This window comes from Oncorhynchus clarkii, chromosome 17 (assembly GCF_045791955.1).
Source record: "Oncorhynchus clarkii lewisi isolate Uvic-CL-2024 chromosome 17, UVic_Ocla_1.0, whole genome shotgun sequence".
Taxonomy (NCBI): domain Eukaryota; kingdom Metazoa; phylum Chordata; class Actinopteri; order Salmoniformes; family Salmonidae; genus Oncorhynchus; species Oncorhynchus clarkii.
The window spans coordinates 49,670,076-49,694,760 of NC_092163.1; the positions used below are offsets into that span (position 1 = coordinate 49,670,076).

Here is a 24,685-nt window from a genome sequence, read left to right on the forward strand (position 1 = left end):
TCCCAAGGAGCACTGTGCAAGCGATAATATTGAAATGGAAGGAGTATCAGACCACTGCAAATCTACCAAGACCTGGCCGTCCCTCTAAACTTTCAGCTCATACAAGGAGAAGACTGATCAGAGATGCAGCCAAGAGGCCCATGATCACTCTGAATGAACTGCAGAGATCTACAGCTGAGGTGGGAGACTCTGTCCATAGGACAACAATCAGTCGTATATTGCACAAATCTGGCCTTTATGGAAGAGTGGCAAGAAGAAAGCCATTTCTTAAAGATATCCATAAAAAGTGTTGCTTAAAGTTTGCCACAAGCCACCTGGGAGACACACCAAACATGTGGAAGAAGGTGCTCTGGTCAGATGAAACCAAAATTGAACTTTTTGGCAACAATGCAAAACGTTATGTTTGGCGTAAAAGCAACACAGCTGAACACACCATCCCCACTGTCAAACATGGTGGTGGCAGCATCATGGTTTGGGCCTGCTTTTCTTCAGCAGGGACAGGGAAGATGGTTAAAATTGATGGGAAGATGAATGGAGCCAAATACAGGACCATTCTGGAAGAAAACCTGATGGAGTCTGCAAAAGACCTGAGACTGGGACAGAGATTTGTCTTCCAACAAGACAATGATCCAAAACATAGAGCAAAATCTACAATGGAATGGTTCAAAAATAAACATATCCAGGTGTTAGAATGGCCAAGTCAAAGTCCAGACCTGAATCCAATCGAGAATCTGTGGAAAGAACTGAAAACTGCTGTTCACAAATGCTCTCCATCCAACCTCACTGAGCTCGAGCTGTTTTGCAAGGAGGAATGGGAAAAAAATTCAGTCTCTCGATGTGCAAAACTGATAGAGACATACCCCAAGCGACTTACAGCTGTAATCGCAGCAAAAGGTGGCGCTACAAAGTATTAACTTAAGGGGGCTGAATAATTTTGCACGCCCAATTTTTCCGTTTTTGTTTTGTTAAAAAAGTTTGAAATATCCAATAAATGTCGTTCCACTTCATGACTGTGTCCCACTTGTTGTTGATTCTTCACAAAAAAATACAGTTTTATATCTTTATGTTTGAAGCCTGAAATGTGGCAAAAGGTCGCAAAGTTCAAGGGGGCCGAATACTTTCGCAAGGCACTGTAAGTATACCTTATCAATAAGTGAGTGTAAAAAAATAAAATAAACTACTACTATTGTCAGTGGTTGTTGTTCTGTTTTTCTATTATTGCCGACTGCTGTTGCCAAGAAGGGAAACATGGTTCTCTGGTGTATGTGTATTACATGCATGTAACATGGAGTAAATGTTTCAGACATTATCAGTCAAATAATAGCAGAATGATCCTGTATTATGGAGGTTTAGGGCTCTATTCAGTCTGTATCGCTGAAGATTTACAGATTGCAGGATAGAAATTAAAAGGTCATTTCCGATTGATACGACATATGCAGCGTTTACCGCAAATGGAACGGCAGGGACTGTGAGGGGACACACACACTAACACACAAATACATTTTTATTCGTATTGTTTGTCATTTTTGTTGTTGTATTGTTTGCGTATCATTGTATTTTCTATTTGTCTGACTGTCCTTGTCTATCAGTGTATCAGTGTTTTGTTACTTGTAATGTTTTGTATTTTTGGTGGACCCCTGGAAGAGTAGCTGCTGCTTCTGCAAAAGCTAATGGGGATCCAAATCAACAAATCAACAAATAATGCAGTTTCCGCTAATGCGCATGTTGCCTTTAAATTTAAATCACGCTGTAACGCAGAACTTCCGGGATACGGTTTGAATAGAGACTATAAAACTTAGAAGTTGACATCAAGGGACATGAATAAGAGTTGCGTTTCTAGGGCTTGGCTTCACATTGTTATGTACAGATGGTTAACGCTGAGATATATACAAACGTATGTGGACACACTTTCGAATGAGTGGATTTGGCTATTTCAGCCACACCCGTTGCTGGCAGGTGTATAAAATCGAGCACACAGCCATGCAATCTCCATAGACAAACATTGAAGAGCTGAAGAGCTCAGTGAAGTGCTCAGTGACTTTCAATGTGGCACCATCATAGGATGCTACCTTTCCAACAAGTCAGTTTGTCAAATTTAGGCTTGCTAGAGCTGCCCCGGACAACTTTAAGTGCTTTTATTGTGAAGTGGGGACGTCTAGGTGCAACAGCGGCTCAGCAGCGAAATGGTATGCCACACAAGCTCACGGAACGGGACCGCCTAGTGCTGAAGCGCGTAGCACGTGAAATAGTCTCTCCTCGGTTGCAACACTCCCTACAGTTCCAAACTGCCTCTGGAAGTAACATCAGCACAATAACTGTTTGTCAGGAGCTTCATGAAATGGGTTTCCATGGCCGAGCAGCCACACACAAGCCTAAGACCACCATGTGCAATTCCAAGCGTCAGCTGGAGTGGTGTAAAGCTCACCGCCATTGGACTCTTGAGCAGAGGAAACACGTTCTCTGGCGTGATGAATCACACTTCGCCATGTGGCAGTCGTTATCTGCCCCAATGCATAGTGCCAACTGTAAAGTTTGGTGGAGGAGGAATAATGGTCTGGGGCTGTTTTTCATGGTTCAGCCTCCTTAGTTGCAGTGAAGGGAAATCTTAACGCTACAGAATACAATGACATTCTAGACGATTCTGTGCTCCAACCTTGTGGCAACAGTTTGGGGAAGGCCCTTTCCTGTATGACATTGCCCCTGTGCACAAAGCGAGTCCATACAGAAATGGTTTGTTGAGATCGGTGTGAAAGAACTTGACTCGCCTGCACAGAGCCCTGACCTCAACCCCATCAAACACCAACATTTCAAAGAATAACAACCAGTACTGGTAAAATCCAACACAGGAAATTGACTGATGAAACTAAGTGAAGTTCAAAACCAATAACAAACTGCGGCATATTAAGCTGTGAGAAATGTTACTATGAGTCTCACTTGGTGTAGGTGTCTCACGTGCCAAGGCTTCAACAAATAAGCCCTGCCCAATGGCTCGGCTTACACATTCAGTTTTCTATAATTGTACTCACTAGAAACGGGTACAAGCAAACATGCCCACATTGGCACGATGTGGGCCCAATGCCGGCTAAAATATTGGTCCCATGTAGGCTGCCCAAATTGAGCCGATGAGCTCCAAATTGGCCCCAATGAAGGTGGCCCCAATTATTTATTATTTATTTATTAAAATCAAATTTATTTACTTACATATAAATTGTATAATTTTCCAACCTTAAAGGTATTTAGCAAACATGTTCTCCAACCTTAAAGGTATTTAGCAAACATGTTCCATTGTTGACAACCAAGTTGTTACTTTCATACATATACATCTTACTAGAAAATCTGATATGTTCTTCATATGCCCCATGCACTTACATATTTTTTTCTTTAATGACTTATTATTTTAAAGACTTTTTCACATGACTTATTTTGAGCATCACACAACGCACCCTTTAAACTGGAACAACACTCTCAGTTACGGTTTCACAAAAATAACTGTTTGCAAGCCACGCCCACAAATATTCAAATATTCCTCCTCGTATATGTTATGAAGAAGCTGGTGTGGGCTAGCCCATGCTGGACTTAGTGTGGGCAGGCCCACGTTGGGCTGCTGTGGGTCAGCCATCACCAAACCAACACAGGCTATTCCACACCAGCTACTTCATAATAAAGAGGCGGGGGCTCATTCGAATATTTGTGGGCATGGTGTGCACAAGGGCTGGTATGGGCTTGGTGTGGGAAAGCCCATGCTGGGCTGGTGTGGGTTTGTTGTGGGTAAGCCTATGTTAGGTTGGTGTAGGCTGTTCTGTGTTGTGTTGATGTGGACTTGGTGTGGGCTAGCCTGTGTTAGGTTGGTGTAGGATAGCCTGTATTTGGCTGTGTGGGATTGGTGTGGGCTAGCCTGGGTTGGGCTGGTGATGGCTAGCCCATGCCAGCAAAGATAGTTTAGTATGAATAACCCCAGAAACTGCTTCTGCAATATAAATCCCTGATCATACTTGTAGGCGATGTCATGGCGACGTTAGCTAGCTAAGCTCATGTGCTGAAACAAGTCATTGGGTCTAACAGTCGTGTCGCACCGTGCAGGCCGTGAATGTGCAGGCCGTGAATGTGCAGGCCGTGAATGTGCAGGCCGTGAAATCAAAGACACTCCGATATGAAGTTGTTTTTGATCAAAGTTAAAACATGTTCAGCTACTGTAATACTTTTTTAGAATTCAAAAAAATTCACAACTAAGGTCACATTTTTCACTTTTCTCATTGACATCCCAAACCCCGGTCTGGTCTGTCAAAATATCGTCCTGTTGGGAGTCTGGGTTTGAAAACTCTGTGATGTTGGACTGGTGTGGGATTCATGTGGGCTAGCCTTTGTTGGGTTGGTGATGGCTAGCCCGTGTTGGGCTGGTGTGGGCTTGGTGTGGGCTAGCCCGTGCTGAATACCACATGGGGCCAATGGGGTCAGGTTTTCTGGGGTGATTCTTGTAAGTCGTGTGTTACATCGGAAGGTTAGAGTGAGACACGTGAAACAGTAGTTGACGGAACAGGGTACAGGGAGGATCTCTTGCTTGAAAGCCCTCGATAGTAGAAGTGAAGACTCTAAATTAAGTACAATAGCTTGCCAATTTCAGTTAAAAAATGACGTACCATTCATATGGGATGAGTGATTTTATTCTCCAGTTTTCTTTCACAAGTTCTACATCTCTACTCTGTTTTGACATTGTGATGAGGCAGCTTTGAAACATATTGCCATTTTACCAATTAACATTTTATCATTACAATTAACCTGAAATTCCTTTCCATCCATATTTTAGATAATCATTGCTTTCTTAATATATCAGTTGCACCTTCCTATTTTGCAACAAAGCCTCCTTCACTCATGCTGCCAAACTTACCCTTGTAAAACTGACTATCCTACCAATCCTTGACTTCGGCGATGTCATTTACAAATTAGCCTCCAACACTTTACTCAGGAAATTGGATGCAGTCTATCACAGTGCCATCCGTTTTGTCACCAAAGCCCCATATACTACCCACCATTGCGACCTGAATGCTCTCGTTGGCTGGTCCTCGCTACATATTTGTCGCCAAACCCACTGGCTCCAGGTCATCTATAAGTCTTTGCTATGTATAGCTCCGCCTTATCAAATTGCAAAAATCACTGAAGTTTAAGCATCAGCTGTCAGAGCAGCTTACCAATCGCTGCAGCTGTACACAGCCCATCTGTATATAGCCCATCGAACCAACTACCTACCTCATCCCCATATTTGTTTTAGTTTTTCTGCTCTTTTGCACACCAGTATTTCTACTTGCACATCCTCATCTGCACATATATCACTCCAGTGTAAATTGCTAAATTGTAATTACTTCGCCACTATTGGCCTATTTATTGCCTTACCTCCTTACTAAATTTGCACACACTGTATACAGATTTTCCTATTGTGTAATTGACTGTACGTTTGTCTATCCCATGTGTAACTCTGTGTTGTTGTTTTTGTCGCACTGCTATGCTTTATCTTGGCCAAGTCACAGTTGTAAATGAGAACTTGTTCTCAACTGGCCTACCTGGTTAAATAAAGGTGACTTTTTTTTTTTTTTAAACATGACTTTCTGAAATGATAACGTTTCATGCAAATTTCCATCCACAGTTTCCATCCACAGTTTTTCTGCGAGTTAAGTCATACCGTATAAAAGAAAAATCATGAAGGCTATGATAGAAACAGGAAGTTTTGGTACAATTTTATAAATGCCTAGAGATAATTTGTTTGTTTGACATGGTGGGATCTTTTTGTGTCAGTAAAATCTATTATGTGAGAAATGGCAGTGGAAAAGCCTTTATGAGCAAATATTGATATAATCGAAATAAACTTGTATCCCTTTGAAACTAAGAAGTTTTTCTTAAAATGTCATCATACCTTTTCTTTATATCTCAAAGGCATTGTCTATTGCTGGTGCCAAAACTTGTATTTCCGCCAAACGACCTAGAAATGATTTCAGTAAAGTTCTGCCTAAGGCTTAGTATGAAACGTGGCCGTAATGCTGAGGCAGCTTTGGCATGCACTGCTCTCTTGATGGTTGCTAGCCAGTGCGTGTTAACCATCCTCATGCCAGTTATAAACTTTGCAAGGCATGCCACTTTGTCCATCTCTTCGCATCTCTCACCACTAAGCATGCACTGTTTTCTTAACCACAACTAGATTGATCCATAAATAATTACTGTGGGAATAATTATCACTGAATGACAACGAAAATATTGGAATAAAGTCGGATAATGCAATTGAAGGCATGTAGGCCTATCAAATTGTTGCTTACTGAAACTCCCAAAGTTATCCAATCCTTGTAATAAATTTGAAGCAATTACCTACCCACGTGTGGTCAACTAGATGGTAATTTCAGCACCGTTTTGTTTGGGACAGCGCCATTGCGCTGAGACAAGTGTGGGGATTCATTTTTGATTTTCCTGAATCTCCACTTGGACATTGGTTTGGCTACAATTAGGCTGGGATAGTGTTAGCTAAGTTGAGGTGAGTGCTGTCCATGATCATCTTGTTTAGTTCATTATAGCATGCATTGGTGCTGTAACTGTTGAATGGACATGCAGAAGGACCAGCTGCCTGGTGTTTTAGATCTTACCCTCATCCCTTCAAAACGAGACAGGGCCCTAAGGGGCCTCAATGCCCTCAATGTCCGTAGTGATTTAACGGGCCCTAGATCGGAGTAGCCCATCGCATTAGCTATAAGAGTGATTATAGACACCTATACAGAGAGAGAGAGAGAGTAAGAGAGAAGGAAGAGAGAGGGTCCAAACAGTTAGAAAGGGTAACAGAGAGATAGACCCTACTGGACCAATTTTGTTTGTTGTTTTGGTTTAGTTTATAACGCAGGTGAAGCTTGAAAATAAGCTCTACAGTATACCTGGCTAGCAACGTTTGGTAGACAGAGAAAGAGGAGGAAAATAAGGGGAGAGAAAAAGAGGTAGCAGAATTAAACAAATGGGAAATTTGAGAGGAGAAATGCGTTCACAAAAATTCACAAGACACACAGTAAATGTACAATATTCACACAATTCACAAAGTACCAGTTGAGTATAAGAATGGAGATGGGAGCCAGGAGGGTGAGGACGGTAGTGGGGACGAGTAGGAGAGAGGACAACCTGTGAAGGGAGAGTCCCGAGACAAAACCACAATAATCTTACCCTGGCCCCTCAACACATCCAAGCCAAGTCCCTCTCGTCTGCAGTACAACACCCCTTTTAATTTTAAGAGAGACACGGTTAGAGAAGCCTGCGAGAGAAGGTACAGGTTGAATGTGCACACCCCTGAGCCATCTTATACTCACATTTCATTCTATTCTAGACCACAAGTTGAACTGATGACGGAGCCATAGCCTACATAAGGTCAAAAATGTCAAAAATTGTTGACGGTCTCCGCCATCCCATTTATCGTCCTGCCTTTCACCTCCTACCCCTACTATCACCTATGTGCAAATGGTAGTTCCCCTTGGTTGTTTACATAGTAAAGTGCTATTGTAAACCACATTGTTGACTCACTGCTAATACCACACCTCCCATCTCAGGCTGTAATATTCCATATTACAGCAGTTCACTCACAGCAATGACAAGATAGGTCAACTCCACAGCAACAGATAACACACTAGCCCATAGAGTTAGTTAAACAGGGTAGAGAGATACAACACGAAAGGCCATAATATCAATGAATGATGCCAGGCCTTTCAACATTGCAGCTGGAGGGTAAGAATAGCATTAAATTAAATTAAATCCACTTAAAATATTTGTTAAATGTTGTTGACAAAGCAGTCGAATTGGAAAATGTTTGAGTTATGTACTATACAGAGTATATTTATGGGAAGAAGGGAGAGTTTTGTTATGCCTGCTAAATGTTCGATGTCAACAGGTAATGATTTGATGTCATGTCCATACCCAGCATCTGCAATCAGTGCTAAATGGTCACACTGCAGCATCATCATTTGAGATATTCAAGTCCCTTATTATCAAAGTTGTCTCAGATCAGGAACAAAGAGTCATCTGGTTACAGCTACAGTGTGCTTGAAGGGAAACAGTATCCAACTTGGGAAGAGGAGAGAAAAGCTCATCAACTCTCATAAAACGAAGACTGACAGAGAGAGAAGCAAGAGACATAAAAGACATAGCCAGAGAACAAGAACATGAAGACAAAGCAAGAGAGATAAAAAGAGATTAAAAGCGAGACCAGCACAAAATAATAAAGGATGGAAAGATGGAGGAAGGAAATCATAAGAGGAGGCAAGAAGTAACATAGAGTCAGTTGGATAAGTTACTTACATCCACAATGAAGAAGTCCAGCCAACACCAGGCGTTGGTGAAGTATTTGACCCAGCCATAGGCCACCCATTTGAGCACCATCTCCAGAATGAAGATATAGGTGAACACGCTGTCTGCGTACTCCAGGATAATCTTAATGGTCTTCCTCTTATTTATGTACACATCCTCAAAGGCCTGGGGGAGGGGAAAACAGAACAGCAGCAGGTTAACAACACTGCCGTGACTGGATGTCTTGTCTTATGATTAGGCCTCAGAGTTTTTCCTGTTATGTGAAAAACTCATGACCCTCTCTATGGTTAAACGTGCTATAGATAGTTTTGCCATTTGCTTTTCCTGTTGAAATATGAATTCTCTGAAAACTACAGTATATAGTGTTAAAGGTGCAATTGGTCAAATTGGCAAAGACCATCCTGTCTCAGGCCTCCAAAAAGTGGTATGCTGTCTTTTTTATATACTATATTATTTTCTCTACAGAAACCTGATTGCATCTAAAGTCTTGGGATTCAACTGTGCTAACGGTAATACTGCCCTATGTTCATGGCAAACTATGTGAATTTAGTTGTTCTCTCTCATACGACAATGTATTGAAGTATTCACAGCCCTAAGTCAATTCATCTTAGAATCACCTTTGGCAGTGATTACAGCCTTGAGTCTTTCTGGGTAAGTCTCTAAGAGCTTTGCACACCTGGATTGTACAATATTTACCCATTATTCTTTTCAGAATTCTTCAAGCTCTGTCAAATTAGCTATTGATCATTGCAAGACAATAATGTTCTGGTCTTGCCATAGATTTTCAAGCAGGTTTAAGTCAAAACTGTAACTTGGGACACTCAGGAACATTCACTGTCTTCTTGGTAAGGAAGTCCAAAAAATTGAGAGTGGTACTCAGTAATGTGTTGTGTTGGATTTGCCTCAAACATAACACTCTGTGTTCAGGACACAAAGTTGATTGCGTTACCACATTTTTTGCAGTATTACTTTAGTGCCTTGTTTTAAACAGGACGCATGTTTTGGAATATTTTTTTCTGTACAGGCTTCCTTCTCTTTGCTCTGTCAGTTAAGTTAGTATTGTGGAGTAATACAATGTTGTTGATCCATCCTCAGTTTTCTCCTATCACAGCCATTAAACTCTGTAACTGTTATAAAGTCACCATTGGCCTAATGGTGAAATCCCTGAGCGGTTTCCTTCCTCTCCGGCAACTGAGTTAGGAAGGACGCCTGTATCTTTGTAGTGACTGGGTATAATGATACACTATCCAAAGGTTAATTAATAACTTCACCATGCTCAAAGGGATATTCAATGTCTACTTTTACATTTTTCACCCATTTACCAATAGGTGCCCTTTTTTGCGAGGCATTAGAAAACGTCTCTGATCTTTGTGGTTGAAACTGTGTTTGAAATTCACTGCTCGACAGAGGGACATTACACATAATTGTATGTGTGGGGTACATAACAAAGGAGTTGAATACTTATTGACTCATGACAGTTCAGCTTTTCATTTTTAATTCATTTATAAAAATTCAGAAAAACATAATTCCACTTTGACACTATGGGGTATTGTGCGTAGGCCAGTGACAAAAACATCTACATTTAATTTTAAAATCAGGCTATAACACAACAAAATGTGGAAAAAGTAAATGGAAGTGAAAACTTTCATTCAGAAAATATTCACACCCTTTTCCACATTTTGTTGTATTGAGATTTTGTGTCACTGGTCTACACACAAGACAGCATAATGTCAAAGTGGAATAATGGTTTTATAAATGCTTACAAATTAACTAAAAATGAAAATCTGAAATGTCTTGTTTCAATAAGTATTCAACCCCTTGGTTATGGCAAACCTATATAAGTGAAGGAGTAAAAATTTGCTTAACACGTAACATAATAAGTTGCATGGACTCACACATGATTTTTGAATGACTACGAAATCTCTCTACCCAACACATACAATTATCTTCAAGGTCCCTCAATTGAGCAGTGAATTTCAAACACAGATTCAACCACAAAGACCAGGAAGTTTTACCAATGCCTCGCAAAGAAGGGCACCTATTGGTAGATGGGTAAAAATAATTCAAATCAGACATTGAATATCCCTTTGAGCTTGGTTAAGTTATTAATTAACCTTTGAATGGTGTGTCAATACACCCAGTTACTACAAAGATACAGGTGTCCTTCCTAACTCAGTTGTCGGAGAGGAAGCAAACCACTCAGGAATGTCACCATGAGGCCAATGGTGACTTAAAATCAGTTACAGAGTTTAATGGCTGTGATAGGAGAAGACTGAGGATGGATCAACAACATTGTAGCTACTCCACAATATTAACCTAAATAACAGCGCGAAAAGAAGAAAGCAGGTACAGAATACAAATATTCTAAAATATGCATCCTGTTTGCAATAAGGCACTAAAGTAATACTGCAAAAATATTGTCAAAGAAATGTAATGTATGTCCTGAATACAAACCGTTATGTTTGGAGCAAATCCAACACATCACTGAGTACCTCTCTTCACATTTTCAAGCATGGTTGTGGCTGCATCATGTAATGGGTATGCTTGTCATCAGCAAAGACTAGGGAGGTTTTTTAAAATAAAAATAAACTTAATAGAGCTAAGCACAGGCAAAATTCTAGAGGAAGAACTGGTTCAGTCTGCTTTACAACAGACACTGGGAGACCCATTTACATTTCAGCAGTACAATAACCTTCAACACAAGGCCAAATGTACACTGGAGTTGCTAACCAAGACGACATTGAACGTTCCTGAGTGGCCTAGTTACAGTTTTGACATAAATCTGCTTGAAAACTTGACAAAGCTTGAAAAAAAAATGAAACAAAAAAAATGAAAATATGGTACAATCCAGATGTGCAAAACTCAGATAGACTTACCCAGATAGACTCACAGCTGTAATCACTGCCGAAGGTGATTCCAACATGCATTGACTCAGGGGGTTGAATACCCATGTATTCAAGATATATTACTGTTTTATTTTTCATAATATTTTTACTAATGTTAGGGGGGGGAAATCACTTTGACATTACGGAGTATTTTGTTAAGATCGTTGTCCAAAAAATTACAACTAAATCAATTTTAATCCCACCTTGTAACACAACAAATGTGTAAAAAATCAAGGGGTGTGAATACTTTCTGAAGGCACTGTAAGCATTCTGAATCACCATTGTGCTACAGTCTCCCAGAAAGCTGAAAACTAAGCTGGATCCCTTTGCTTAAAAGGTTGGTGCATTACAGAACTTTGCTGCTCATTAGCAAGAATCATATCACAAACAGTCGTAGACAGGTAAAAGGCATGATGGGGGAATAAAATATGAATCGATTTAATTATTACATTTCAGTACATTCTGTCCAATCTGTCATACTTAATGGTGCAGTATGAGTTAAACTGTTAATGTGTGTGTTTTGGTTTTTACCAGAAGTCCACACAAGGATAGTAAAACAAATGGAGACATTTCGCAAGTTCACCCAAGGAAAAAAGCTATTTTAGGCTTAGGGGTTAGGTTTAGGGCTAGGGTTAGAATTAGGGTTAGGTTTAGGAGTTAGGGTTAGGTTTAGGTTAAGGATTAGGGTTATATTTAGGGTTAGGAAAAATACGATTTTGAATGGGAATCAATTGTTAAGTCCCCACAAGGATAGTAAAACAAATGTGTGTGTGTGCATTCTTACCAACGCCCCGCTACTGAGAAGGATCATGAAGATGATGACGGTCTCAAACCAGTTGTGCTCCACAATCAGGTAGCTTGTCTTTCTCAGGAACCACCAGTGCTTCCCCCAGCCATGATCGATGGGCAAGTACAAAAACGTATACTTGGCAACACATTCTGGATAAGAGGGCACACACACTCACTGTTACTGACACAGTCAAATACATTTAGGACATGTACACACTATTGACTACACACGCACACGTCCATAAAATGGCCTCATTATGCCATACAAACTGAAGATGAGTACAGACACTCACCAACCCACACTTGCCATGGCCCACAATGAAATCAGTTAGTATAAATGCTAAGAGCTATTGTGGCCAGACTGAGGCCTGTGTCTCTCTGTGGCTTCTTAGTTACCATCTGTCCAGCAGGCGTCTGGGTCCAAGAACTCCTCCACAACCTCCACCACCACCACTTCCTCCACGTCAGGCTTGATGTCTATGGTGCTGCCCTCCGAAGAGCTAGTGTCATCCAGCTGAGACAGACAACAGGAGAGAGGGTCAGACTCCTAACATCACAGAACATTCTGTGGTGTTATGAGCTAGTATGTACAAAGATACTGCACAGTGGTACCCACTGCCTACAAAAGCATCCACTAGTCACCTACTCACCCTTTCTGTGGATACCTCAAAGGCATCATGATTTAAGGGCCACGTAACCTAACCAGGAAAAGCTGTGTGTCTCAGCTGGAGGTTAGATGTTACATGTTGTATGCATTTTTAACACATTCTCTTACATTCCGACCATGGATGTGTGGGTAACCTTGTCTATTTTCCTTGAAGTGAGTATTATTAATAGCAACATTGACCAGTTTGTCATTAACCTTGGCTGCTGAGTGATTACATTATTAGGGCTGGTCAATGATAAATATGCATACGCAGAATTGACAGTGATGCATGATTTGTTGCTAGGTATCTTTATGTAAATAGACTAGAGCATTAGATCCAGTGGTTAAACCTTTTACTCAATGCCCAGGATTGAGTAAAAAACACATACGGTAAGGTAATTGATATGGTAAACATGTTAATAAAAGTGAGGTGGAGGAAGGATCATAGGCCGGGGCTTTTTAATTCATGTCTCACGGTAAAGATACTCACAGACTCTCAGAAGAAATGCTTATTCTTAAATACAACAGTCGAGCCACAAACGACGACCATTAACAAAGTATTATTTGATATGATTACAGTGAAACGGTTATGGAGAGATGATTCAACACATAGTTCTATGAAAGGCATAAAATGTAAATGTATTGAGGCTGATCTCAAACAGCATGTTCAGGTAGAGATGTTTAAACAGACATATGCCTTGTCTAGCCAACCTAATAAATCATCTCAAAGCTGAACAATAAGTCAAGGTGAACCAGGACAAATGCACGCACGCACGCGCACACGCACAGAGCTAATCCAATTTACAGATGAATGACGCTTCACTTTAGAATCCTGGATAGTCAGCAGAAAGACTGTGCTTTTCTCTCTTACTCTCATACACACTCTCTCTCTCCCCCTCTCTTTTGCTCTCTTTCTCCAGTATCACAAACAGCCAGACAGATCCCTGACTGTCTGACAGGGGCTCTGTGTCCTTCCAATCGCTGCAGGGCTGGGCTGTGACAGGCTTAGATGCAGGATAGCCAGCCTTGTGGTTGGTGGAGACAGGTAGCGGAGAAGACTGGAATCTGGTACAGGTATTAGAGCTGCTGCATGACTTCCCTCTGCAAACCAGGTCAAGGTGACCCAAGCATCAGAGCTCCCCAACATATCCACATACTGTACGAGTGAGGAGGACCTTTCCCACACGTTGACATACACAAAGCAGTGTCCGTCTGTCTGTCTGTCAGTCTGCAGAGCCAGTGGTACTGCCATGTCTAAACAAATGTTCTGAAACGTCAGGTCATCTGAAGGTCTCCTGTGTTCGCCCCTCTGTGTTCACCGCTCTATATTCACTGCTCAGTCCAGTGTTGATGAGTGGATTAAAAAACATGGCACACACACACACACACACACACACACACACACACACACACAAATGCACTTTAAGCCATTACATCATCTACTACATTAAGACTGCAATCTCAAGAGCCTCAGCATGTTCAGAACGTATTCACACCCCTTGACTTTTTCCACATTGTGTTGTGTTACAGCCTGAATTTAAAAAGGCTACAATTGAGATCATACCCCATAATGTCAAAGTGGAATTATACTTATTTTATGTTTACAAGTTTAAAAAAATGAAAAGCTGAAATGTCTTGAGTCAATAAGTATTCAACCCCTTTGTTTTGGCAGGCCTAAATACGTTCAGGAGCAAGAATTTGCTTAACAAGTCACAATCATTTCTACCATCTCTGTACCCAACGCATACAATTATCTAATTGCTCGACTAAGGCCCCTTAGTCGAGCAGTACATTTCAAACACCGATTCAACCACAAAGATCAGGCAGGTTTTCCTCGCAAAGAAGGGCACCTATCGGTAGATTGGTAAACATTTTTAAAAGGAGAAGTTGAACATCCTTTGAGCATGATGAAGTTATTATTTACAATTTGGATGGTGTGTCAATACACCCAGTTACTACAAAGATACAGGTGTCCTTCCTAACTCAGTTACTAGAGAGGAAGGACACCGCTCAGGGATTTCACCATGAAGCCAATGGTGACTTTAAAACAGTTACAGAGTTTAATGGCTGTGACAGGAGAAAACTGAGGATGAATCATCAACATTATAGCTACTCCACAATACTAACCTAAATAACAGCGCAAAAAGAAGAAAGCAGGTACAGAATACAAATATTCTAAAATATGCAGCCTGTTTGCAATAAGGTACTAAAGTAAAACTGCAAAAATGTGGCAAAGAAATGTACTTTATGTCCTGAATACAAAGTGTTATGTTTGAGGCAAATCCAACACAACACGTTACTGAGTACCACTCTTCATATTTTCAAGCATGGTGGTGGCTGCATCATGTTATGGGTATGCTTGTCATCAGGAAGATTTTTTTTAAAGATAAAAATAAATGGAATAGAGCTAAGCACAGGCAAATTCCCAGAGGAAAATCTGGTTCAGTCTGCTTTCCAAACAGACACTGGGAGACAAATTCACCTTTCAGGAGGACAATAACCTAAACCACAAGGCCAAATATACACTAGAGTTTCTTACCAAGATTACATTGAATGTTCCTGAGTGGCCTACTTATAGTTTGGACTTAAAATCGGGCTTAAAATCTAGGGCAAGACTTGAAAATGGCAGTCAACTTGACAGAACTTGAAAAGAAATAAGTGCAGATATTGTACATTCCCGGTGTGCAAAGCTGTTAGAGACTTACCCAGAACGACTCACAGCTGTAATCGCTGCCAAAGATGATTCTAACATGTATTGACTCAGGGGTGTGAAGAAATGAGATATTTCTGTATTTCATTTTCAATAAATATGCAACATTTTCTATGAACATGTTTTTACTTTGTCATTATGGGGTATTGAGTGTAGATGGGTAAGAAATCAAATTAAAACATTTAAAACATTTGGAATTCAGTCAGTAACACAACAAAATGTGGAATAAGTCAAGGGGCATAAACACTTTCTGAAGGCACTGTATTTGGCTACTCTGTAAAGCATCATGCTACATCTATAACTAGAAAAAGTAAATTTCCTGAAGAAAATTTGAGCGATCGCATCAGCTATTTAACAGTAGTGATCTTGTTGAAGCAAGCACACTAATTAAAATGAATATGCTGGATAACAAAAGTGGTTAGTAGCAAGGGTTGGAACCAGTTCAGGGAACAGAACCGAAAACTGGAAAAGAAGGAAATGATTTGAGGAACAGAACCCTAACCTGAAACTAAAGTGATCTATACTGTTCCGGGACTTAACCGTTATTTTAAAAGCATGGGAAGCGGTTAATAACTTTCTAACTTTCTATTACATTCTAACCACTCAGAAACCTATTCCAGTGTCTGCCTACCGGCTGGAAATCTTTGCCAGTGGGTATACTTGTGTGTAGGCTATCTGCCCCTCCCCTCTGAAGCATAGGTCACTGTAGCCTACTGCCAACATTATAAGCATGGTGCGGGAAAAAAACATTTCCCCGCGCTAATTCAGGACTAGTAAAGGCCCAGCGCACTACTTTTGTGAAAAAATCCTTACAAAAAAGATATACAGTGCCTTGCGAAAGTATTCGGCCCCCTTGAACTTTGCGACCTTTTGCCACATTTCAGGCTTCAAACATAAAGATATAAAACTGTATTTTTTTTGTGAAGAATCAACAACAAGTGGGACGCAATCATGAAGTGGAACGACATTTATTGGATATTTCAAACTTTTTTAACAAATCAAAAACTGAAAAATTAGGAGTGCAAAATTATTCAGCCCCCTTAAGTTAATACTTTGTAGCGCCACCTTTTGCTGCGATTACAGCTGTAAGTCGCTTGGGGTATGTCTATCAGTTTTGCACATCGAGAGACTGAAATTTTTTCCCATTCCTCCTTGCAAAACAGCTCAAGCTCAGTGAGGTTGGATGGAGAGCATTTGTGAACAGCAGTTTTCAGTTCTTTCCACAGATTCTCGATTGGATTCAGGTCTGGACTTTGACTTGGCCATTCTAACACCTGGATATGTTTATTTTTGAACCATTCCATTGTAGATTTTGCTTTATGTTTTGGATCATTGTCTTGTTGGAAGACAAATCTCCGTCCCAGTCTCAGGTCTTTTGCAGACTCCATCAGGTTTTCTTCCAGAATGGTCCTGTATTTGGCTCCATCCATCTTCCCATCAATTGTAACCATCTTCCCTGTCCCTGCTGAAGAAAAGCAGGCCCAAACCATGATGCTGCCACCACCATGTTTGACAGTGGGGATGGTGTGTTCAGCTGTGTTGCTTTTACGCCAAACATAACGTTTTGCATTGTTGCCAAAAAGTTACATTTTGGTTTCATTTGACCAGAGCACCTTCTTCCACATGTTTGGTGTGTCTCCCAGGTGGCTTGTGGCAAACTTTAAACAACACTTTTTATGGATATCTTTAAGAAATGGCTTTCTTCTTGCCACTCTTCCATAAAGGCCAGATTTGTGCAATATACGACTGATTGTTGTCCTATGGACAGAGTCTCCCACCTCAGCTGTAGATCTCTGCAGTTCATCCAGAGTGATCATGGGCCTCTTGGCTGCATCTCTGATCAGTCTTCTCCTTGTATGAGCTGAAAGTTTAGAGGGACGGCCAGGTCTTGGTAGATTTGCAGTGGTCTGATACTCCTTCCATTTCAATATTATCGCTTGCACAGTGCTCCTTGGGATGTTTAAAGCTTGGGAAATATTTTTGTATCCAAATCCGGCTTTAAACTTCTTCACAACAGTATCTCGGACCTGCCTGGTGTGTTCCTTGTTCTTTGTGATGCTCTCTGCGCTTTTAACGGACCTCTGAGACTATCACAGTGCAGGTGCATTTATACGGAGACTTGATTACACACAGGTGGATTGTATTTATCATCATTAGTCATTTAGGTCAACATTGGATCATTCAGAGATCCTCACTGAACTTCTGGAGAGAGTTTGCTGCACTGAAAGTAAAGGGGCTGAATAATTTTGCACGCCCAATTTTTCAGTTTTTGAATTGTTAAAAAAGTTTGAAATATCCAATAAATATCGTTCCACTTCATGATTGTGTCCCACTTGTTGTTGATTCTTCACAAAAAAATACAGTTTAATATCTTTATGTTTGAAGCCTGAAATGTGGCAAAAGGTCGCAAAGTTCAAGCGGGCCGAATACTTTCGCAAGGCACTGTATATATATATATATATATATATATATATATATATATATATATATATATATATATATATATATATATTGTTTTTATTAATACAATTTTTTCAGGTGGTGCTGCTATGTGCCCAGCGCTTCAAGGCAAGCTTCCTCCTTCCTCTCTCGTGCTCTCCTCATCTGCAAAATGTCAGTTGCATCTCGCGCCCTACACTGTGACTGGCACCACAGTGTGTGTGTGTGTGTGTGTGTGTTTGTCTTTCATTATGATTTTACCATGCTTTTACGGCAAAATACAATTTGCTCTTAAAGACTTAATCTCCTGTAGAGATTAAATTGCTTACCTGCTCCATAGCAAGCTGCTTTATCCGCACTAATTGATTAAGTAATTTAATGTTGAGCTAAATGTAAATAAATGACGGTTTCAGAGGTTTAAAAAAGAATAGAAAGGAACAATAGAAACCGGTACTTTTTTTTGGTTCGAACCGGTTCAAAACTTTATTTTGTTGTTCGGAACAGTGGAACGGTAGGAAAAAAATAATGGTTCTGTTCAGAACGAAACCATAATGGTTCCAACCCCTGGTTAGTAGTGGGTGCAAACGCAATATTAAGCTTGAGGCATAATGTTTTGCTATAAGGAATCAATATTTCCTCTGATTGATTTGTTTTCTGGAGTGTGTTAACTATTTCTAGTTAACCATTAGAAGATGCGCAAGTGAAAGTAAGCACTTTGTTGACACACCTTGCTAAATCCTATTTAATCACAAAATCATTCTTTCTCATCACTACCGTATTGTAGCTTGTATTAGCTAACATAAATGTAGCTATACATTACCTTCCAAGTCAGTCATAGAAATATAACTCCTAGAACGGACATCCAAGTCAATGGGTCATTGATGACTGATAGACTGATTGATGACGTTAGTAGACTGGCGGCCATTTTTAGAGTACCCATGATCAGAAAATAAAGCTGGAAGTACAGCATTCAATTTGTGCTTTATTAACAGTCAACACAATTGACATTATAAAGCCACAGCATCATTTTAATGAACATTCCATGTTAACGTGGCAATTAAGCATACAATGTCAGCCATATTGAGTGTACCCATAAGGGGCTGTCAAATTGCCATGGTCTGAGGGGCTATTCCACTTCTAGGAGTTATATTTCTATGGTCACAGTCTCATCATTGGCGTATTGTAGCTTGCATTTGCTAACAAAAGTGTATACATTACCTCCTTCTACTCATCAGGAGAGCCGGTGACGGATAAAGGCAAACACATTAGCCACGGTTCAACTTGTGAAAGACGATGCGATTACTAAAATAACTGTATCTTTTGATTAGTTTAAGCTAATCCTGTTGTGATTTCTGATTTGAGTTAGAGATCCTTTGCATTTGTTTCAGTACCTAGCTATCTAGGTTTGCAAAACACATTGTGTTAGTTGTGCTAGTTAGCTAACTAGCATGTTTAGTTAGGTGAGATTTAGCTAAATCAAAGAAATTCTGTACAGAAAGAGACATTTCTAACGGCCATTCCAATACAAACCCTTGATCACGCTAGCTAGCAGTGTAATGGTCACCAAGCTAGCTATGTAGAAACACGTGATCATCTCAAGTTAACGAGCTGTGCCAAACTGCAGATGTGCAGTATAGCACTCCTTTGAAATAGTTGTTTTTGAGAAATATGAATGTGTCACACTTTTGCGGCTAAGTAGGGAAGACATATTCAGCAACACGAAGCTAGATAATGCATATAGAATATGTGAAAACCTAAAAAAAAAAACATATAAGAAGTCAGAAGTATGACCGATCTTAGAGGAGTGGATGCTAACGCACTCCAATTCATAGAAAATTACGTAACCACTATATTTGATAAGGTCTCAACAAGTCAATCCACAACTTATCCTAAACCTCCAACAGAACTCCGTCAAGCCTTTCACCTAATCAAGCACCCAAAATCCCCCTTCCCATTTTCCGGTTAACCACCTTCCACAACCATCAACCTCCCCTCTTATATAACCCCACGCCCCAACCATTTCTATATTTAAATAGCATAGAAGGAATATATCACACCCATCCCTCCATACTCACATCTTTGCTGTTCTCCACATCCGACTCGCTGCTGAAGTCCTCAGTGTTGAGGTTATCGAAATCTGACTCCCCGACCGCAATGGGAACACACACGGTCACGTTAGGATTGTGGATGAAGGACATGTGGTCCTCGTCGATCATGTACTTGCCCACGCTGCTGCCAATACCACTGGTAGTCCCATTGATGTAGTCCAGCTCGCGGTTGATGTCTATGCCCTTCTGGTTCGCGATGCAGTTAAGCTTCTCGTCAAACTCATCAAGATGCTTCTGCTCATCCTCTGCTTCTTCCTCCTCCTTGCCATCAGAATCAGATTTGCAATCAGAATCAGATTTAAAATCAGTCAAGAAACAAATACTGACGTTCAAGTCCATTGTGAAAGCGTTTGTCTTGGTATTGTTAAAACAACACAGAAACAACACAACAATGACATCAGAGTGATGTCATATATACAGAACATAGAGGACATGTCATCACAGCATACCTTCTTCATAACCTCGGCTACAAAGACCTTGGCCCAGGCAATCCCCGTCTTTATTCGACCGACGGCTATTTGCAGGTTGTTCTGTTCTCCGTCATCGTCTGAGGGTGCCAGGTTGTCTGCGCTGAACGAGCTCAGCAACAAGGCAAGGAACAGGTTCAACACCTGGGGAGAGGGCGGTGCACATAGAGCAGGTCTTAGCAGATGTGTCACTAACCGCAAACTAACTGATATCAGGCTTAACCAGACCAAGATTATAATGCACAAACCATAGTTACATGTGGATGTGGATGCAGAAATGCTACTTGCTTCCAATTCACTAAGTGAAGAGAGACCTGATCTTCACAGGTAGGGTATGCAAAAAACTGCTACTCGATTATGGATATTTCAATGGTTGTTTTTCTTACCACCAAGTTGCCTATGACCATGACCATCAAGAAGACGATCATGCACATGTTCTGGCCGGCCACTTCCATGCAGTCCCACATGGACTCGATCCACTCCCCGCACAGAACCCGAAACACCATGAGAAATGAGTGAAAGAAGTCATTCATGTGCCAACGAGGCAGCTTACAGCTTATTGCGATTTTACAAACACAGTCCTTGTAGTTCTTTCCAAACAGTTGCATGCCAACCACGGCGAAGATGAAGACGATAAGGGCCAGCACCAAGGTCAAGTTTCCCAGGGCTCCCACAGAAGAGTGAATGATTTTGATGAGCATGTTGAGTGTGGGCCATGACTTGGCCAGCTTAAACACTCTCAGCTAGACAAGATACAGAGAGGGAGGGAGGGTAGGAGAGACAGATTTGAGGTGGTTAATCATACTGTTTGAGAATTTGGGAATTAGTCAAGTCAAGCTAACTCTGCAGCAGAATGAACCCTTCACTCCACCTTCAGTAAACTGTCTGGACATCAAGGTCATAGATGGTTATCATTATGCTCCATCATTCCAGTTCACACCACTTTTCTTACTCACCAATCGGAATGACCTGAGCACAGACAGACCCTCAATGTCAGCTAATACCAGCTCGACTAAACTGAGGGTCACGATGAAGCTGTCAAAACAATTCCAGCCTTCCTGGAAGTAGTAGTATGGATCCATGGCAGCCAGCTTGGCAAACATCTCACCAGCAAAGATACCAGTGAAAACCTGTAAGTGCAAAGAGAGAAAGAGGTTAACAGTCAGATCCTAGGGTCAAGCTACCACTGTAGGACACATGGTTGAGGTCAACCCCACTTAAATTCAGGAGATTCATTTAATTTCAATTCAAGGGTGCAATTTAGACTGTAAAGGGGTTGCTGTGAATTTGACAGTAACTTACCGGCAGCTAGTGGCAAGTAAGTATAGTAACCAATGAAACAATACCCACAGTATTATACCATAAACAAGTAAATGTTACTGTAATTGTAATGAATTAATTAATTAAATCAATTCATTGAGGGAGATGTGTTTTTTTGATTTTACAGTATTTTACTCTAATTACATGCACAGTAAAAAAGCCAACTTAACCAATTCCTAAATAATTATTATTCTGTGAGTTGAGTGGACTTCAAAAGGACAAGAATGTAAGCTACTCAACAAACTCTGCTCGATGTGAGCAAAAATTACAAATTCATGATTGCCTTTGGAAGGTAACACTGTAAAAAAGCCAATTTAACCAATGGCTTAATCAGCTAAATATGTGAGTATAGTGGACTTCAAATGGACAAGAATTTGAGATAACGTGTTGTGTTTACTCAACATACTCTGCTCTATGTGAGCTAATTTGAACAAGCTTGTTGAGTAAAATTCCAAATGTATGTTTGCTCAAAACCACGCCCATCATTACCATCTTTCCCAGACTGCTTTATTGCAGGTTGATATTCAGAATTGTTTGATTCAATACCTGTGTTTTTTTAATGTACATTGATTGGTTGATTAATCTTATGCTACATACATGTTTCTAAACTGATCTAATCTGTCAGTAGTTGGATTTAATGCACCCATTATTGAGATGGCTGTTCCAGTTTATATGATTTAGGTAGTCTCAAAAATTCATATTTCCCAACCCTGTCAGTCATTCTCAATGCAAAACCTGGACCAGTAAAAATCAGTTGGCAAGACAATCTGGACCCTCTCTTTCTAAAACTATCCGCCTCCATTGTTGCAACCCCTATTACCAGCCTGTTCAACCTCTCTTTTGTATTGTCCCGCGATCCCTAAAGATTGGAAAGCTGCTGCGGTCATCCCCCTGTTCAAAGGGGGTGACACTCTAGACCCAAACTGCTATAGACCTATATCTATCCTGCCCTGCCTCTCTAAAGTCTTCGAAAGCCAACTTAATAAACAGATCACTAACCATTTCGAATCCCACCGTACCTTCTCCGCTGTGCAATCCGGTTTCCGAGCCGGTCACGGGTGCACCTCAGCCACGCTCAAGGTACTAAAGAATATCATAACCGCCATCGGTAAAAGACAGTACTGTGCAGCCAAAGCTTTCGACTCTGTCAATCACCGCATTCTTATCGGCAGACTCAATAGCCTTGGTTTCTCTAATGACTGCCTCGCCTGGTTCACCAACTACTTTGCAGACAGAGTTCAGTGTGTCAAATCTGTTGTCCGGACCTCTGGCAGTCTCTATGGGGGTACCACAGGGTTAAATTCTCAGGCTGACTCTGTTCTCTGTATATATCAATGATGTCGCTCTTGCTGCTGGTGATTCCCTGATCCACCTCTATGCAGACGACACCATTCTGTATACTTCTGGCCCTTCCTTGGACACTGTGCTAACTAACCTCCAAACAAGCTTCAATGCCATACAACACTCTTTCCGTGGCCTCCAACTGCTCTTAAACGCTAGTAAAACCCAATACATGCTTTTCAACCGTTCGCTGCCCGCACCCGCCCGCCCGACTAGCATCACCACCCTGGACGGTTCTGACCTAGAATATGTGGACAACTATAAATACCTAGGTGTCTGGCTAGACTGTAAACTCTCCTTCCAGACTCATATCAAACATCTCCAATCCAAAATCAAATCTAGAATCGGCTTTCTATTTCTATTTTGCAACAAAGCCTCCTTCACTCACGCCGCCAAACTTACCCTAGTAAAACTGACTATCCTACCGATTCTCTTTCTTCGGCGATGTCATCTACAAAATAGCTTCCAATACTCTACTCAGCAAACTGGATGCAGTCTATCACAGTGCCATTCCTTTTGTTACCAAATCACCTTATACCACCCACCACTGCGACCTGTATGCTCTAGTCGGCTGGCCCTCGCTATATATTCGTCGCCAGACCCACTGGCTTCAGGTCATCTATAAGTCTATGCTAGGTAAAGCTCCCCCTTATCTCAGCTCACTGGTCACGATAACAACACCCACCCATAGCACACATTCCAGCAGGTATATCTTACTGATCATCCCCAAAGTCAACACCTCATTTGGCCGCCTTTCCTTCGAGTTCTCTGCTGCCAGTGACTGGAACAGATTGCAAAAATCACTGAAGCTGGAGACTTATATTTCCCTCACCAATTTTAAACATCTGCTACCTGAGCAGCTAACCGATCGCTGCAGCTGTCCATCTGTAAATAGCCCACCAAATCTACCTACCTCATCCCCATACTGCTTTTATTAACTTTTCTGCACTTTTGCACACCAGTATCTCTACTTGCATATCATCAACTGCTCATTTATCATTCCGGTGTTAATCTGCTAAATTGTAATTCTTTGCTAGTAGGGCCTATTTATTGCCTGCCTCCTCATGCCTTTTGCACACACTGTATATAGATTTTATTTTTTCTACTGTGTCATTGACTTGTTTATTGTGTTATTGTTTATTCCATGTTATTCCATGTGTTGTTGTCTGTGTCACACTGCTTTGTTTTTTCTTGGCCAGGTCACAGTTGTAAATGAGATTATGTTCTCAACTAGCCTACCTGGTTAAATAAAGGTGAAATAAAATTATGTGAAATAAAAAAATGCAGATTGCAGGTGATTAGAAGTTCCAATTGTTGGCTATTCTCACTCTGGCTGGATTCCAATAGAGGGTTTGCAGTTGTGTCACAAATCACTTAGCAACCGTACCAGGCTCCATGCTTGAAGACTGAAGTCAGTCTGTTGAAAGTTCTCCAAACTGCTTTTGGTACCACCAGAAACTTCTGGAAGATTGCCCATTATTTAGTTTTTCTAAGGACACAGAAAATGGAGGCAGTGGGAGAACCTATTCAAGTAAGTAAATATATTTAGAAAATAATCAAAAACAATTTATTATTAGCTAGCTAGCCTACAATAGAAACTTAGTGTGCAGGCTAAGTTTCTGCTAACGTAATGTTTGCTAGTTAGCTAACATTACATACTA

General features: G+C 40.8%; 1 protein-coding gene across 1 annotated transcript in view; it reads right to left on the reverse strand.

Annotated features, from left to right (window-relative positions):
• Positions 1-24,685, reverse strand: part of LOC139371028 (sodium channel protein type 8 subunit alpha-like) — a 116,551-nt gene that overhangs the window by 13,701 nt on the left and 78,165 nt on the right. The window contains exons 15-22 of the mRNA XM_071111055.1: positions 21,320-21,493; positions 20,750-21,106; positions 20,346-20,507; positions 19,864-20,157; positions 12,390-12,507; positions 11,989-12,143; positions 8,311-8,484; positions 6,624-6,746 (exon numbers count right to left, since the gene is read on the reverse strand). Of these exons, the coding sequence (XP_070967156.1) occupies positions 6,624-6,746; positions 8,311-8,484; positions 11,989-12,143; positions 12,390-12,507; positions 19,864-20,157; positions 20,346-20,507; positions 20,750-21,106; positions 21,320-21,493 (1,557 nt within the window). The remainder of the gene's footprint in view (positions 1-6,623; positions 6,747-8,310; positions 8,485-11,988; positions 12,144-12,389; positions 12,508-19,863; positions 20,158-20,345; positions 20,508-20,749; positions 21,107-21,319; positions 21,494-24,685) is intronic.